The 16,791-nt window shown below is 38.9% G+C and overlaps 1 protein-coding gene across 2 annotated transcripts in view; it reads left to right on the top strand.

Moving 5' to 3' along the window:
* The first annotated feature begins 1,033 nt into the window (after positions 1 to 1,033).
* RBL1 (RB transcriptional corepressor like 1) overlaps positions 1,034 to 16,791 on the top strand; it is a 28,689-nt gene continuing 12,931 nt past the window's right edge. The window contains exons 1-13 of one of the 2 annotated variants that reach the window (XM_062589412.1): positions 1,034 to 1,174; positions 1,916 to 2,049; positions 3,108 to 3,308; positions 4,249 to 4,313; positions 4,407 to 4,535; positions 4,657 to 4,817; positions 5,531 to 5,580; positions 7,401 to 7,587; positions 8,726 to 8,892; positions 12,809 to 12,921; positions 13,446 to 13,549; positions 14,286 to 14,423; positions 16,546 to 16,710. In XM_062589412.1, coding sequence (XP_062445396.1) covers positions 1,034 to 1,174; positions 1,916 to 2,049; positions 3,108 to 3,308; positions 4,249 to 4,313; positions 4,407 to 4,535; positions 4,657 to 4,817; positions 5,531 to 5,580; positions 7,401 to 7,587; positions 8,726 to 8,892; positions 12,809 to 12,921; positions 13,446 to 13,549; positions 14,286 to 14,423; positions 16,546 to 16,710 — 1,755 coding nt within the window. Of the gene's footprint in view, positions 1,175 to 1,915; positions 2,050 to 3,107; positions 3,309 to 4,248; positions 4,314 to 4,406; positions 4,536 to 4,656; positions 4,818 to 5,530; positions 5,581 to 7,400; positions 7,588 to 8,725; positions 8,893 to 12,808; positions 12,922 to 13,445; positions 13,550 to 14,285; positions 14,424 to 16,545; positions 16,711 to 16,791 lie in introns of those variants that run through there. The other variant, XM_062589413.1, reaches the window with a different exon arrangement.

Raw genomic sequence — 16,791 nt, 5'->3', positions numbered from 1 at the left:
CTATGACTGAAATTTGATTAGAATGCTGATCTTCAACATCTTGAATTTAATATGCGCTTAGATCCACTGATCCAGCACAAGCACTTTGCCCAGTCGTGCTCTTCAGAGCAGCGGGAGGGCTGCTGAGGAACGGCAGCGTTCCCCCCCCCCCCCCCCCTTCTCCAGCAGCAGCGGGACACAAAGTCCGCGGTTTTCTTCCTGAGCAGAGAGTCAACAGCAATAGTGACTCACCTGTCCCGGTACAGATGCTCGTAGTGACCAACTAAGTGGTTAGGTTCAACCAGCAATAAGGCATAAGTATACTTGTTATTTATGTCCTTTCAAAAGCATTAATCTTTCCCCACAGCGGTGTATTTCTACTTCAAACTCGAGAGAGAAGCGCACGCAAAGGAGGCTGCGGCTCGGTTCTTTCAGGTGGTTCATTGCACCGCGCAGCCAAGGCGAGAGCGTAAAATACCGCCGGAGTTTAGTCAGGTGAAAAGCGGCAGATCCGCGGCACCAGCGTCACCGCACGATCTCTGTGCGGAAGAGCGGGGCTGAACCTGCTTGCAGCGAGCCAGGAGCGGGGGCTCCTCGGCACAACGGTGCAACGCTGGGGCGGGGTGATGACGAAGAGAAAAATCTTCCTCTTAGGACCAGACGTGCCAGCGTCTGGCGCTTCCCCCCAGGCGGAGGAAGTGTCCGCGCAACACAGCGGGGGAAGCCGCTCTCTCCCTGGCTGGGATGACTACGGCGCTGCTCGGGGCTTTGCGGCCGGTATCCGCGGGTGTCAGGAAACTGCAGCGGCCACTACCGCGCGCCAAGCGCGAGCCGCGCGCCCGCCGCGCCCTCACACACCGCGCGTGCGCCGCGGGCGGCGGCAGCGCGCACGCCCGGCCCGAGGCGCCGCCGAGCCGAGCTGGGATCCCTCCGCCCGTTCCCGCCAAAAGCGGGCAGGGCGCGGCGGAAGGAGCCGGTGCCTTCCGGGTGACGCGGCGGCGTTGGAGCGCGGGGGCTGCGGCAGCGGAGCCGCGGGGGGGCGGCGGCCGCCGCCATGTCCCGCGCGGAGCCGCCGCCGCCCGCCGAGCCCGGCGCCGCCGTCGAGCGCCTCTGCCAGGAGCTCAACCTGGACGCGGCCAGCGCCGCCGAGGCGCTGCGCGACTTCACGGCGCTGCGCGGCACTTACAGCCTGGAGGTGAGGGCGGCGGCGGGGCCGGGCCGCCCGTCAGCGGGGCCGCTGTCAGGCGGCGGGGGCTCGGGGCGGCCCGCGGGAGCGGCTCGGGGGCGGCCGCCGCCGCTTGGCCGGCCTTGCGCTCCGAGCGGCGCGGGCGGCGCGACCTCGAGAAGCCCCTGCGGCGCCCGCAGAGAGCCGCCACGGCCGGCGAGAGGTGGTTGGGGCGGGCGCCGAAGCCGCCCGTTACACGGAGGCGGCAGGCGCGCAGCCGGAGCGTTGTTCCTTTAATTCCCGTTGGGGAAGCGCATAACAAAAACTTGCTTTTTTGTTGTTGTTGTTTTTTAACTTTACGTTCCTTCCATTTCAGCCACCCCAGCACGTCCTTGTTGTAATCTTCACTCAGAAACACCTCTGGGCGAGTCTGAAAGCTGTCTGCTGCTGTGTTGCCCTCAGTGGCCACGTTATACTGTGTGCTTTTCCCTTTTTCCTCCAAAAAAACAACATCCTCTGCCCCCTCCTATTATTCCGGATAGAATAGAAAAACAGAACAGTAAACTACTCATGTATATGTGTGTGTATGCCTATACGGATATATGCTTTAATCAAGTGCAGTAAAACGCGTGGAGCAAAAGCCCTCGGACTGCCGCAGCGCCCGTTGTTGTTGCGGTCTCGGAGGTTTTTGGAGGCTCCGTAGAGCTGAGGTGTGAGCTGGGTTCAGCCTCTCCTGGCTCACCAGTCTGGTGCTTTCCTGTGGTTTGGCAGGGAGAAGTTGTCCATTGGTTGGCGTGCGCCCTGTACGTGGCCTGCCGCAAGAGCGTAATTCCTACCGTGGGAAGCGGCCTTATGGAAGGAAACTGCGTCTCACTGACCAGGATACTACGTTCGGCCAAATTAAGGTTACTTTTTTTTTCAAATCGTTGTTGATTAGTGTAGAAGCCCTGGGATCTAACTGTTCTGGTATGTAATGTAGTAATCTATTGGTCCACTAAGCATTTCTGCTAATTTAGTTACCCAGGTTTGTGTTTTTCTTTAAGGCTCCAAGCACTGCAAAACTTGCATGTCCCAAGGTAATATTATAAAAACAGCAAATCTTCTTTTATTACAAATGGAAATAAGATGCAAATACGTAATTTTTTTCCCCCAAGTTCAGCTTCAATCCTTTGCAAACCACGCACATCAGACTAACAATTGTTCTGCCCACAGAGCTGGTTTTTCTTTTTCTTTCTTTTGTAGTTAATTGAAACGCAATTGAGACACCTAAATGTTTCATTAGTAATCTAGATAAAACTCATATTTGACTTAGGATGTAGGCCAAATTGCCAGATTTAGTCTTGACTGCTATGTTGTGTGGCATTTTTGGGCATGTAGAACTATACAATTACATACATATTTATGTGCTTCAGGGGGTTTCCAGGAAATACCTCACCTTAGAGATGTTGTCGCTGTAATTCTAACCATTTACTCTAAAATATTTCATGTTCCATTTAAAGAGCTATTTTCAGCTGGGCTGCCTAAGAGGTATTTGCCAGTCTTATTACTCCTACAGTTAAAAGTTTTGTCTAGGTAACTTTGATAGGCATGCACTCATGTTTTTGTTGCCTCCCTTCCTTTATAGACATGTTCTCCCTTCCCTTAAGAGACATGTAGCTAGGACACTCTTTCTGTCTTTAGCCCTCCCCTAACCAAAGTAACTATGCTGGCAGCCTTTGAATGCAATTAAGTATTTCCATGTCTGTGACCTAAAGAGAACCAAGAAGAAAAACCTAAATACTTCAGAGGCGAAAAGCTTCCAATGTGTACAGCTTGGCAGTGTTATCAAAACAAATGTTAAACCTATATAATAAACTAGTTGCTGAGGATTAAGTATGTTGCATTTTGCCTGTGTCAGAAATTCACAGAATAAATGAATTTCGTTAAAGCTCAAAATAAAATATTTTTTCTTTTTTCTTTTAAGTCTAATTCAGTTTTTCAGCAAAATGAAAAAGTGGATGGACATGTCAAATCTACCGCAGGAATTCAGAGAGCGAGTAGAGAGGCTGGAGAGAAATTTTGAAGTGTCAACTGTGATTTTCAAAAAGTTTGAACCAATATTTTTGGATATATTTCAAAACCCTTATGAAGAAACTTCTAAACCACAGAGAAGCAGGAAGCAGAGGTATTTTTGAGGCTTAATGTGACTTTTCCCTGGAAAGGGTTATATATGGTACAGCTTTATGAAAATTAAGATTGTGATTTGTGCTTTAATACTAAGTGAGAGTTCTGAAATGGTAGGACTGCTTTGCTTTGTGGCCTTGACTCCAAAACGCGGTAAATATTGTCGATCTTGCTGGAGTAGTGCTGGTATGAGGCGAGCTTTGCGTCTGCTCATTGTTCACTGTAAGGTTCAGATATTGACCCCAGATGAAGATGTCTCTGTATGTTAGGAAGAGCTACAATGAGATTAATTTCCACAAATACAGCAAGAGCAATACTTAATATGTTTAGCATAAATAACTAGAGGGATACTTTGTCTTGGCAAAGTACCTGCTCAGGTAGTCGATGTCCTGAAATAATCCTTCTCTACAGACTTAGCTGCCTTTGCATGGGAAAGCACTTCCAGTTCCGTGCTTTTGGATTATCTCTACTCTAAACATTATTCAGGAGAAGAAGCTGTAATACAAGTAATAGTTGCCTGTGTTGAAGGGATGACTGATGCTTTGGTAAAATATTTAGGAAAAATCTGTTGTCATTTATAAACCCCTTGGCATCCTGCTGTTCACAACTCCAGGTGGATTTTACCATTATGACGCCATAAAAATAGTGTGCCCAAGAGTCACAGGCCAAAGGCAGCTGTTTGCTCAAAGAAAGGATGAAAAGGTCAATGATGATGTGCTAAATGCTCTGTAGACTTAGATAGGAGGAGTATTAATTACTGAAAATTGAAATAAGTATGTATGGTTTTGCATTGTGCCTTAGTGTGAATTAAAGTCAGATGATGGCTCTGAATGCTATTTTGAGCAAGGAAGTAGTAAGAAACTCTTTGCTGTAGAAACAAGTTTCAGCTTCTTGGAACTGGAGACTGATTCCCCCCCCCCCCCCCCCCCCCTTCTTGCTAGACGGGTACCGTGCTGTGCTAAAGATCTCTTCAACTTCTGCTGGACTCTGTTTGTCTACACTAAGGGTAGGCTTGCTTTTTTTTTATCTGTATATTTTCTATATGTTTTGAGTTATTAACTCTTTTATATTGTTTGATGTGATACGCTGTCTCTTAAAGGTAATTTCCGTATGATTGGAGATGATTTAGTAAATTCCTATCATTTGCTTCTGTGCTGCTTGGACCTGATTTTTGCAAATGCCCTTTTGTGTCCAAATAGAAGAGATTTGCTAAATCCGTCATTTAAAGGTATGATGGGACAGATTATTTAAGATCAAATACAATTTTGTTTCCTTTTAAATGAAGTATAAGGTCAGTGGATTTTCTTCTCTTCCTCTCCTCTCTGCTTCTTGCCTCTTCTTGTTTTCAGGCTTACCTGTGGACTTCCATGCAACCGAGATCAAAACCTCTGAAGAGCCTCCATGCATCATTGCCACACTATGTGAACTACATGATGGGCTTTTAGTAGAAGCAAAAGGAATAAAGGAACACTACTTTAAACCATACATTTCAAAATTATTTGAAAGGAAGGTACATCTTACTAGTTTTAAGAATGAGTGATGGTCTTCAGAGAAATGATCTTGTCTTGAAACCATTTAAATCCTACAAGTTCTGGAGGAAAGTGTACTAATAGGCAAATGAATTTCTAAGTGATGGGTTCAGGTTTTCTTTGTACATGTTTTAGCAGAAGCAGATTTGAGTCGCTTTTCATGATGCATACCGTAAACCCCTTCGTGTTTTGGCTTGTTATGTGAGTGGGAAATCTCTGTCTTCATTTCTTCGCAATGTGAAAACTGAATCACGTACAGTAACTTATTTCTCTAAATCAAATGTTATCTTTTTGTAAATTAGTTTTATGGAATATCTGTAGTGATAGGGTGGGTCCTTGTTCTTATCTTAGCGTTGAGCAAAATACTTCAGAACGAACAGGTTGAGGTTGCAATTGCACGAACTGTTCTATCTGGTTTTGATCCTGGAAGTTATTTCCAAGCTCCGTGGAAACTTCTGTGTAGTCATTCATCAGATCACTCCCTAACCTGCTGATGGAAGAGATTTTAGATAGCAGTAGAGCTTCGGAAGAGTAAGCAGGCTTTGTTCCTGATTGTCTTGCTATGGACATTGTATGCAACAAAATGTCCAGTTATGTTCCTAACCCTTACTCACCTTTTGGCTAAACTGTCATGCAGAATTGGAACAGTTATGATTTTTATCGTATAAAATATTTCTGCTTTTTAATTTTTTAGATCTTAAAAGGAGAGTGTCTATTGGATCTATGCAATTTTACAGAAAACAAGTGAGTTATGGTTTATTTTCTTAAGCATGGGTTTGGGTTTCATTTCTGAAATACATGTCTCTGGATACTGTATCTCAAGTTTTTCTGCTCCTTACTCTTAACATAATTAATTGTTTTTAATTATATGACAAGTGAATCTATTATTGTTTGGCTGAAATGTGTTCTGGATCTGAGATTTGTCAAATATCAAAGGGTTTCGGGTCTGCTGCAGTGGTTCTTCCTTAACCCCAGGTTTTATGGTGTTTGCCTTTTTTTATTTTTCCTGGCAGCTGTAACCTTTGGAAAGTCTGATATACAAATCAAAGTCTTGACTTTGAAGTTAATGGATTTGTTTCTGTACATACCTCAAATACTGTACCTGGGTATGGAAACTTTCAGATAGTTTAATGTATGCAGTTGTCACTTTCCTGATAAGAGCATAAATCTCTGACTGCAACAGAAAAACTCAAGAGGGGAAAAAAAGCAACAATTGCAAAATCTCAAAAATAGGTTTAGAGCATTTCTGTGTGAGGCTAGTGTAGCTGTTTCAGAAAATTTTTAAAAATAATCTTTTGAAGCTAACTTAAATACAGAGACTAACAGCAGCTGCTTTGTTCGGAGTAGCCTTCTGGATTTTTTTTTTTTTTTTGCTTTTTTCAAAAGTACTTAACTTGTTTTTGCAAGATCAGTCTTTATCACTGGTTTGCTTTCTGAGAATTATAAGCAAAGATTGCTTGATTGTTTTAAAACTGCAGGTGAAGCTCTGAAATAGATACAGAACAGTGTTGATATAACCCATATAAAGCAGTGAAGCAAATATAACCACTAATTTTAGTATTTATACTTAAAGGATAATAGTATTACTGTAATAATACTGTCATATATGATAATACAGTAGTCCTTATTCTCTTGTAAGTAACTTTAAAGAAAACATAGAAACCTGTCTGTTTTTTATATCCAGATTTGTTCATAAAAATTTATTCTTTCTAAAAAACCATGAGAAGATACACCCATAAAATAATTGCAAGTTTGCTATGGGATCACAGAATCACTTGTATTGCAAATACATTGTTATGTTAAATATATTTGTAGGTAAAGAACATCTTGAACCTCGCAGGCAAAGATATTTCATATGTTCACGTATTACATAAACGTGCAGACAGTATTTAATGATGCTTGCTGTTTCTAATTTTTATTGCAAAATTTCATTCTGCTTCCCAGTTATCTGTTTAAAGCTTTGCAACCTTCATGAGGTTAAATATTCCTGTTTTACAGATGGGTAAACTGGAATAAAGGCAACTAAGGATTTGTATGGTATCGTATGTTAGTGAAGGTTTTGGGAATAGAAACCAGGGGACGGGCTCTTAAATTTTCCCTACCTCTACACCATTTGAAAAGTACTGACCACCAAGTGGCAAAAGTATAAATCAGACTTCCTAATGTGTTTAACAGAACTATGATTATTTTATTCTGTACTTACAACAGGTTAACTTCTTTTCAGTTGAGTATTTTAAAAAGTGTTTGATTTACAACTGTGATGGAAACTAAGTTGTTTCTCCCTGTACTTACTGAGAACCAGGTAGGGGTGGTAACTTAGGAAGAAGACTAGGGACTGCAGTGGACCCTATAGGGAATAGGGGAGATCTTAAGTAAAAAGAAAGGCAAGGTTTAGCACAAGCAAATTGCCGGTTGTAGTAAAGCATCACTAGCAAATAGTACTACTATTTAAAGTGTTACATGTTTGAATGCTTGTTGGTGTCAGTTTTGTACTTTACTGGCATCTTTTTTGTTTCTTCAGCAGTTTAACCTTTGATTATAATACTTTGTGGTTTCTCTTTCAGCAAAGCATTGAATAAAGAATATGAAGAATATGTTCTAACAGTGGGTGACTTTGATGAGAGGGTTTTCCTAGGAGCAGATGCTGAAGAAGAAATTGGCACTCCTCGGAAATTTCCTGCTGATACGCCAGTGGGGAAAACGGCAGCAAGAGCTCATGTAGAGTGTCACCTTCAGCAGCACTTTGAAAAGGTGGTTTGTGTAACATCATCTTCACTTAAAATACTCCCAAGTTTTTTCATCGTTTTATGTTATTTGAATCACAGTGGTGACTTTGAGAAGTTAAATTTCTTTAACTTTTTTCTAAGAGTCAGAAACTGAATGCCTTATGCAGGCTTCAGTGAACCCTCTTGCTAAGGAGAAATGGTTGTATCTTCTCTTCTGTGTGCTTTAGTAAGTAACTTTCTTAAAGAGTGTGCGAGTACTTTTGTATGGGTAATACCTTTGTCTAAAAAAAATTGATAAACAATTAAGGCATAACTTAGAATATATTAGGTATAAATGAAGTTTGAACAAAATCCTAATAGGCATACTGTGAAACTTTTACAGTGGATTAATTTACTTGTTTTCCTGATATTTCTCTCACAATACAGGAAATGTCAACCTGTTTGCTCTTCTATGGGAAATAACATTCAGGACCTAAAACCCACAAAAGCCTTACTCTAATTTCTTTACAAAAAGTAGAATGTAAACAGATAATGTTTCACTATGTTTAAAAATTGTAATATGTAATTAACGAAGCTGCTATATGGAAAAATACTTGTTTGATTACTTTTTAAACTGGCTAATGGGAAAAGGGGCACTGCCTGTGTGAAAGGATCATACGCTGTTTCATAGTTACTGTACATGCCAATCTGAAAAAAATTAATACTTATTACAATGTGCTAGTGGTGATGTAAATGAATTAGAGTTTTGTTTTTTGTCCCAAATGTAAATGTATTGCCTACTGGGGCAAATTAAGCGTATGATAATTTGGAATAGGTTTATAAATTTGAACTTCAGTTTCTGTAGCATAATGACCTCATTGCCATCCATGCGTACTGACTATGGGCATAACTTTTGATCATTATTCACCTAGAATCTTCAAAATGTAGTCTATCCTATGTTTACTGCAGTCTGTATTTATAGATCATGGCTTTGGAAAAGCTTTAACTAACTTTTAATGAGTTTTGAGGTCACAGGTTTGATGGCAGCCTACAGGTGGCATTTTCCATGTGACTACTAGTGTCATTTTAATCTTTTGAGTGATTCTGGAGGAGGTCTTGCTCAAAACGTTTTTGAAACAGTTCTGTTGACTGATTTATTTGCTGATTTATTTTCTGTCTGGCAGAAAAGGTCATTTGCACCTTCAACTCCACTGACTGGAAGAAGATACCTACGAGAAAAGGAAGCTGTCATCACTCCTGTTGCTTCAGCAACACAAAGTGTGAGCCGGTTGCAGAATATTGTGGCTGGATTGAAAAATGCACCAAGCGAACAGCTTATAACTATTTTTGAGTAAGTACCTGTACTGGTGCAGTGTATAATTGTTCGTGTTTCCCTATTATTTCCGGTTTAAGTGTCTTAACATGAGAAAAAACTTCTATTTTTTTTTAAATGAACTTTCCTTGTGGAGAAAGATAGCTGAAAAAAATCCTTAAACTTGTCACCTACTGTTGTTTTAATATGAGTTTATTTTTTTGCTGATGGTAATTTAGATCAGGCTTTTGTCTGTTTGAAAGCCAAACATATACATACACACACACACACACACACACACACACACACACATAAATATATGTTTATTCTAAGCCAACATGAGTGAGTTAAAATATATTAAAATGTATGATAACTATGTTGGTAGAGGTTTGGGGTTTTTTTTCAGGGGAGGGGGAAGTGTTAGTGTCAAGAAATTGAGATTTTTGTCCTGGTGAGCTGGGAAGATAAGACTAAATGCAGCCTAAGGGCTCACCGTTTCTATTTGATATCACTCCAGGATATCTTAGTCTAACTTGATAGCTTATATTTAAGCCTAGCAGAGTTAGTAATTATTAATCTAAGTCGATCTTCTGTATAACAGTAGCCACATTTTCCACTCCTGTAGTTCTGGTAGCCTTTCCTGATGCTGCTTCAGCTTATCAGTTTCCTCCTTGAACTGAGTATCTGTCATGTGGCAGGCATTCTGGCAGACATCCTAGGGGAGCTACAGCCTTCCTAGTCAAGGTCCTCCTGTTCATGCATCTGAAAGATGCATTAGCCGTTTTAGCTGCTGTATAATGCAGGGAAGTAATACTGGGTGAATATTGACAAAAACCCTTGGAATCATCATTTCTGGAATAGAGCCCCTGTTGCGAAGATCAGCTTATTTTTGGCTCCTAGTTGCATGACTGCATGCTGACTGCAATGAAATGCGTGTGCCAATGTTGGTGCATAAGCAGCTGAGTATAAATAAAATGCTTATCTGTGAAAGGTAGATTGTGTTGCTTCATAGGTCATAAATAATGATAACTTAATAGCAAATAATTGTAAAATTGTTACGTATTTTTCAAACACCTGTGCAAGGTCAGGCTGCCCTTTATATTTATAGTATAATGTCTAGCAATCTTTTGTAATTAGTCAAAGTGGACATTTAGACTGGACTGAAATATAAGTCCATTTAGTGGACTGAAATATTTGAAATGCAAAAGTAAAATTTCTATAGCAAGCTTTGTAAATAGGCGAAAGTATAACTTTTCTGATATTCTGAAGTTTTTTCTATCACTTACCCTTAAAAGTTTACATTACAAGTGCTTAGCAATATGCATTTCTATTTTTAATGTTTTCTTTTTTTTAAAGGACTGTTTGATATTTTTTTGCGTTACTCAGTTAAAATGTTAATTTGTCTGAAATCTCTGAGTGAAACACATACATTTTTTCGTTAAGTAATAACCTAGTCTTTCAGAGAGAGATGTAAATATTAAAACATGGGCGAGTAGTGAGTAAACTTCTGAGAAAAGCAAAGCATTCAACAGGTTTATCTTGCACATTGGCTCAGCAAGCAGTAAGATACATATTCTTTGGTTAGTAGAGATGGGAGGAACTGTGTTTTGAACTATGTGGAATATCCTGTGCTTTTGAATAATTTCTGTTTCAAATAAAAATTCCTTGGAAGTGTAACATTAATGTATAAATTAATTAGAAGACTTTGTTTAAAGAAGACTTAATTTATTTCAATGCTAAAATTTTTTGAAAAGTTCATTGTTTTAACTTGAAGCAAATCAAGACAGTGTGCCCTAATACAAACTTGCTGGAAGTTGCTAAAGTATTGCAATATGGGGTCTTGTCTGAAAACAAGTAAGTCCATTTATTTCAAAAAGTAATATGGTGAATTCTAAGGAGAAAGTCTCAAATACTATAAATTAGTTTTTGTGTAATAGCCTGTAATTAGAATAATTGGGTGTACTACCCTCATCAAACTTGAACCCTTCACAGTCTTTTAGAAATGCTGGTTCAGGGTAGGTGGTGTTCGTTACATATTGAACTGTTCTGGTTTTCATATCATTGCTAGTTGCAAAGAATAGGGATTGTACTTAAAAAGAGACAAGTGAAAACATAGATTCACCTTTCCTGATTAAAGTTTTTTCTCACTTAAATAGAGAACATAAGAATTGACTGCTAAGCTAGTCTGGTCCTGTGTTGTGTCTGTGCAAATGGTTGGCAATGGGTCATTAGCTGCAGAGTATAATACTGGTTGGATTTGAACTGTTTTTTTTTTTCCTGATATGTTGACTCAACATCTAGACCCATGGACTTTGGAGTCAGAGGTTGTAGCTCTGTTCCTGTATTTAATAGCTGCTGATAGACTTTTCTTCCATGAAATTACCTTTATTGTTTTAATCCTTTTATTCTTCTCCAAAATCTTTCCCTTGTGCTAGAGGCAGCTAAGTTAGCTGTCTGGATTGTTAGGTGCTGTTACTATGTTTCTCTCTTTATTCAAGTGCATCACTTTGTGTATAAATTATGTCTAATTTCTGTCACTTTATCAAGGTGGTGTTTAACATAATGGAGTTACAGTTGTTTACAGTTGGTTTTCTTTGTTGGGTTTCCTGTTTTTTTAACTACCCAGAATAATCTTATGTCCTCAGTAATAGTGTCATCTCACTATTCGTCCTGCTTTCCAGACCACTGAGAGGTATGCTTAACTGCATTATCCCTATGAGAACCATTCATGGAGAAGGCTACAGGCACATAGGTTAATAACTGATTGATGGATAAGAATAAGGAGCCCAGTCCTTCTAGTCCCTTGACACCTTGGTTGTCTAAGAATCTTGGAAAATGATTTGGAAGCCTGTTATATATATCAACATATTATCTTTTTCTACATCTTTAGTTTTTCTTAAAAAAGTTTTATTTCCTATTTTGTGTTGTATTTAGCCATATTTCTACTAGCTCTTTGTCTCCTAATAATTATCAGAGGATGGAGACTAATTTCCTGCAATTGTAAGATCCCTTCAAAGCCCCTTAAAAATTGTTATCCATTTTAATTCTTTCATTTCTGTTACTGAAGCTCACTGTAGCACTAGGTTTACACACCACTGTTTTTAATTCACTGACTTTGTGTTTGAGTTACCCTAGAGCTCTTACATGAGATCTGTCTAGTTGTAGTTGTCTCTTTGGTTCACTTTACTGATAGGTTCAGACTACTTTTTAAAGACAGTTCATGAGTCTCCTATGGGAGACTGTTTTCTCCTATAAAGAAGAATACAGCTGCAGTTCATGTTCCCCTGCAGCAAACACTGATGTACAGAATTGATTTATGTTATCTTACTGTCTTGCCTTATTTGAACATACCTTCATCTGTTGGCTGGGCAGGCTTCCTATTTCTGATGTTTTTTGAGATTTTTCATTTTTATACTTTCAGCAAGGTAATATAATCTGAAGAAATAAACACTAATACATAATTATAATTGTATTTAAGCTATTAGTTTGTGGGTTTGCTCATCTTTTGTGTTTCAGTTTGATTTCCAGTTTTTTAAAGGTATTGACTCTTTACTTTGAAAACTGTCACTTATGCTCTCAAACTGTGCCTGTTTGTGCTGGTACGAAGATGCATTTGGGTTTGTTTGGTTACCTATTGGAGTGTACTACTTACTGACTTGCTCTTCGCAGATGTGTCTTTCTGCTTAGTGTGCTACTATAGCTCTTGATTTCTTCTGCACTTGTTCTGAAATTCCCAGTATAGCCTCTCTATCATTGTTTCCTTTTTTTCCCCTTTCCCAACAATCTCTTTGTATTTTAGGTATTCTCCTTTACTGTTTGTAGTAATACGTATTACTGCCTGATGAGGAAAGCTGAGTAAAACTAGCTTCTCTCCTTTATGTTTTTGGGAAGGGACTAGGGGGGAGCAGAATAATTATTTGTGGAAAAAAGACTTTCTCTTTGCATTCTGCTCTAGATCTTGTGCGCGTAGCCCTATGGAAAGCATCATGAACAGAGTGAAAGAAATAGGTGAAACTTTCTGTCGGAACTACACTCAATCAACAGATGAACAGCCAGGATCTCATATAGGTATGAATGTGAAATGCATGGGATGTTTTAAAATACGAAACCAGGCATATGAACTGCATACCTGTGCTCTCCTGTAAGTATTTAATGCAGTGGGGCTTTGTTTGACTCAGAGCTTATCCAGAAAGCAAGCTTGCTGTCAAATGGAACACTGTTAAAAAGCATTACAGAACAGAACAAGGTTATGGTTCAAAATAGGATAACCAAGAAAGCACCAAAACTTTAGCAGCTGTTAACTTAAACTGTAAATGTTTATTCTTCTTAGATATAAGATTTAAAGAAAATAGGGTATCAATTTGCAGAATTACATAATTAGAAATATTAAAATGCATAATCTTTTAAAAATTTCTAGAATTGCATGCTGTTCTGGTGACTAGAGGATTTCTAAACACACTATTTTGATTTACAAAATCTAGACACACGAGCACACAATTATGTTTTTTAGAAGACCAAATATTGGTCAATTTAGTCTAAAACCATTTGTTAAAACAGCATTGGGCTTCATCGGTGATGGTTTTAAATTTCAGATTTTGCTGTAAACAGATTAAAACTAGCAGAGATCTTGTACTATAAAATCTTGGAGACTATAATGGTGCAAGAAACACGAAGACTACATGGAAAGGACATGACTGTAAGTAAGGAATTGGCAAAAGAAGAGAACACTCTTCCTAAGCCACCCCAGTATCAGTACTTCATGTTGGACAGGAACACATTTGTTATGTTTAGTGATTTGCAATGAGGAGACCATTTAATTTGGCCATAGTGGTGGTTTTGGCAATGTTAATCTGCTTCTAGTCTTTACCATTCTAGATTTCGCTGTAAAAAGAGGAGATTGGGGAAGGTGGGGAAAAAAAGCAGTACTTATTTCTTCAGGCAATAAGTTGTGAATCTGTGCTACAAAAAAGAAACTTCAAATGACACGTGTCATTTGACCTAAGTAGGTTAATGACTCGTGTGCTGCTGTGGGCTTACCTGTTCTTCCTTTCTCCTAGGTGCTTTCTGATTGACTGTAAAGAGCAAAACATCCATTATCCAGCTGGGTTTTTTAATCTTTTTGCAGATTTCTTCTGTGTTTTTTCTCAAAAATGACAAAACTTTAAGTGTTTTTTGAAATTAAAAAAAATGCTCGTGTTCTAAGTTTGTTAAGAAACGTATCTTTCCTATGCTCCCTTACAAGAATGGGTGTATTTTTTAAAAAACGAAGCATGTTAGATTTTTCTGTAGGCTCTATCTAATCTGAAGTTTCTTGCAGTAAGAGTGAGAAAGCTGTAATTCTGCCTGACTTGACACCTTTTTTGTCTTATTTAAAAGAGTTTACTTCTGTTTCCCTAACCTCAGACCACTGACAACTTCCGTAATCTCTTCAGGCTCTCTTAGAACAAGATGTATTCCACCGTTCCCTGATGGCATGCTGCTTGGAGATTGTGCTTTTTGCATATAGCTCACCTCGTACCTTTCCCTGGATCATAGAAGTTCTTGACCTCAGGCCATTCTATTTTTATAAGGTAAGCAGATACTGTCTTGTGACCGGGTCTATATTAAAAATGGCATTTTCTTACTGAATTGACAGTCTTAGAGGATGATAATTACCCTTTATAGACAATGGTGTAGGAGAAGAATGGTACTAATGGCACAATGCAACGTGCCTATTATTCTAAATTCTGGCTATTCTTAAAATATTTTATCTGGAATGTGTAATGCTTGAGCTGATACTGAAATTTAAAGGAAGAAAACCATTTTGTGAATGGTAGTTAACTGTGGCATGCTGTTGATCAACTTTTAATTCTTGTTATGTACAACTTTGAGTAGACAAAAGCATTCAAATATATGTTTTACTAACATGCAAATCTATTGACTGCAAGCTATAGGACTGATTGTGTCCTAGTTCTGCCTATTATGGATAAAATAGCAATAATATTCTTTGTCTTTCACTACTCCTACTTATTGCAGGCTTGCTCTGCTAAATTTTCTTCTCTCCCCCCCCCACCCCCCGCGCTTTTTTTTGGTCTTATATAACAGAGCATAAAATATCTTTTCTTGAGTGTTCTCATATTTTTGCTCATATTTTGGTGTGTGTTGGGGGGGTTGTATGGTTGTTTTGTTGTTTGTAGGTTTGTTTTGTTTGTTTGTTTTCCTCCTCCCCACTTGCCAAATATCCTTTCTGCTCCTTAACTTGTTTAATTCTTTTATCGCCTATTTATATGCCTTCTATGTGTAGGTCCTGGAAATTTTTGCTAGATACATAATCGCTTACTGAAAACGTTAGGAACAGAGCTCTGTTGAGAGAATAATAACCAAAAATAATTCAGTCCTTTGGGGAACCTGTATTTTATATACTATTCTCCCTTCCTTCATTTCAGATATAGGGCAGTAGTGAAACTGGAACAAATCTGTTAATACTGTTGTGGATATTGGTAGCCTAGATCAGTAGCAGATGCACTGGCATTTTCTCTGCAGATGTAACTTTGTTGAAGAGATTTATATTTCATTTCTATTTTCTGTTCTGTGTATGTTTTATAGTACTTTTTACTTTAAAAGCTTGCTGTCATGAAGACCTCATATGAAAGAGGTCGTATTTATCATTTCACTTATGCCACTTGAAAATTTGATCTTTGGACACTTAATTCCTATGGTAAAATCAGGTAGATGCCATATACCCCCAGGGTGACCTATTGAAGCATTTCCATCACTGAAGGTTCTTAAAAACAGACTGAAAATTCATCTGTCAGAAATAACATAAAGTGGGTCTTGCATTGGAGTTTAAGGATGAATTATGACATTTCAGGGGCCCTTTCAGCTGTTACTGATACTTGTACGTGTTAAGGGGTTTAACCTTTTCTGAAATGAACCTTTAAAACAGTCATTTTTCAACCTTTTTGGCTCCTTTCAAGGGAAGGAAAGCTTAAAATTTGTTCTCTCATGTACACAACTTAAGCTGATATATCTTCCTGAATAAGTGTAGATATGCAAAAGAGCATTGCATGTGCTTAGTGTGTTGATTTTGTATATGCTTGGTGATGGTGAGAGAGGGCCTTAAAATACCTTGGGAGTGGGTGGTTTTGAATTGGTAGGATGTTCACTTTCTGTTTTCAACTCCTGGACTGCCTTTGCGAAAGGGGGTTTAAAAAAAGAAAAAAACTTTTAAAATTCATACTTTACAAGGAAATGAAAATGTATATTTGGACTTAGCATTTCCATTTCATGTACCTTAATCCTGTCTTCTAGATATTTTGAATCATATATGTGTATAGACACACACATATACAGTTTTAGTTCCTGAAATGGAAAAGAAGTATTTTGAACAAAGTAAAGGCCTTCAACTGAGATCAGACAGTAGATGAAAACCCAGAAAGGCAAGCTGATACAGGAAAGATGTCCCAGGTGGAACTTTTGAAGAATGTGCTTTTATATTTGCAGAATCTAGGTTCTGTTGGTGCATTGGGAGTGAACTGGATTTTTTTAGAGGGATCAGAAGAGGATTGGAAAGATTAAGATGTGAGGAGGAAGCTGGAGCATTCTACATGGAAGAGAAGTTTTGAACAGGATCCTGAAATGAATAATAATTCGATGGTATTAAGCATGAGTGATGCAACTTCATTTTTTGTATGTGTGCCTTGTTACCATTAGGTAATTGAAGTACTGATTCGGTCTGAGGAAGGTCTTTCCAGAGACATGGTGAAACATCTCAACAGCATTGAAGAACAAATTCTCGAGAGTCTAGCCTGGACTCGAGAGTCAGCACTCTGGAATGCTCTCCAGGCTTCAGAAAACAAGGTCCCAACCTGTGAAGAAGTATGTTAGCTGTTTTTCTTTTATTAGCTGATTTGTGTTCTATTTTATACGGCAAATCATTCAAATGGGACAATTTTGCAG

Source organism: Rhea pennata, chromosome 16, assembly GCF_028389875.1.
Source record: "Rhea pennata isolate bPtePen1 chromosome 16, bPtePen1.pri, whole genome shotgun sequence".
Classification (NCBI taxonomy): Eukaryota; Metazoa; Chordata; class Aves; order Rheiformes; family Rheidae; genus Rhea; species Rhea pennata.
Note: the sequence above shows the minus strand (reverse complement) of the source record. Positions and strands in the feature narration are given on the sequence as shown.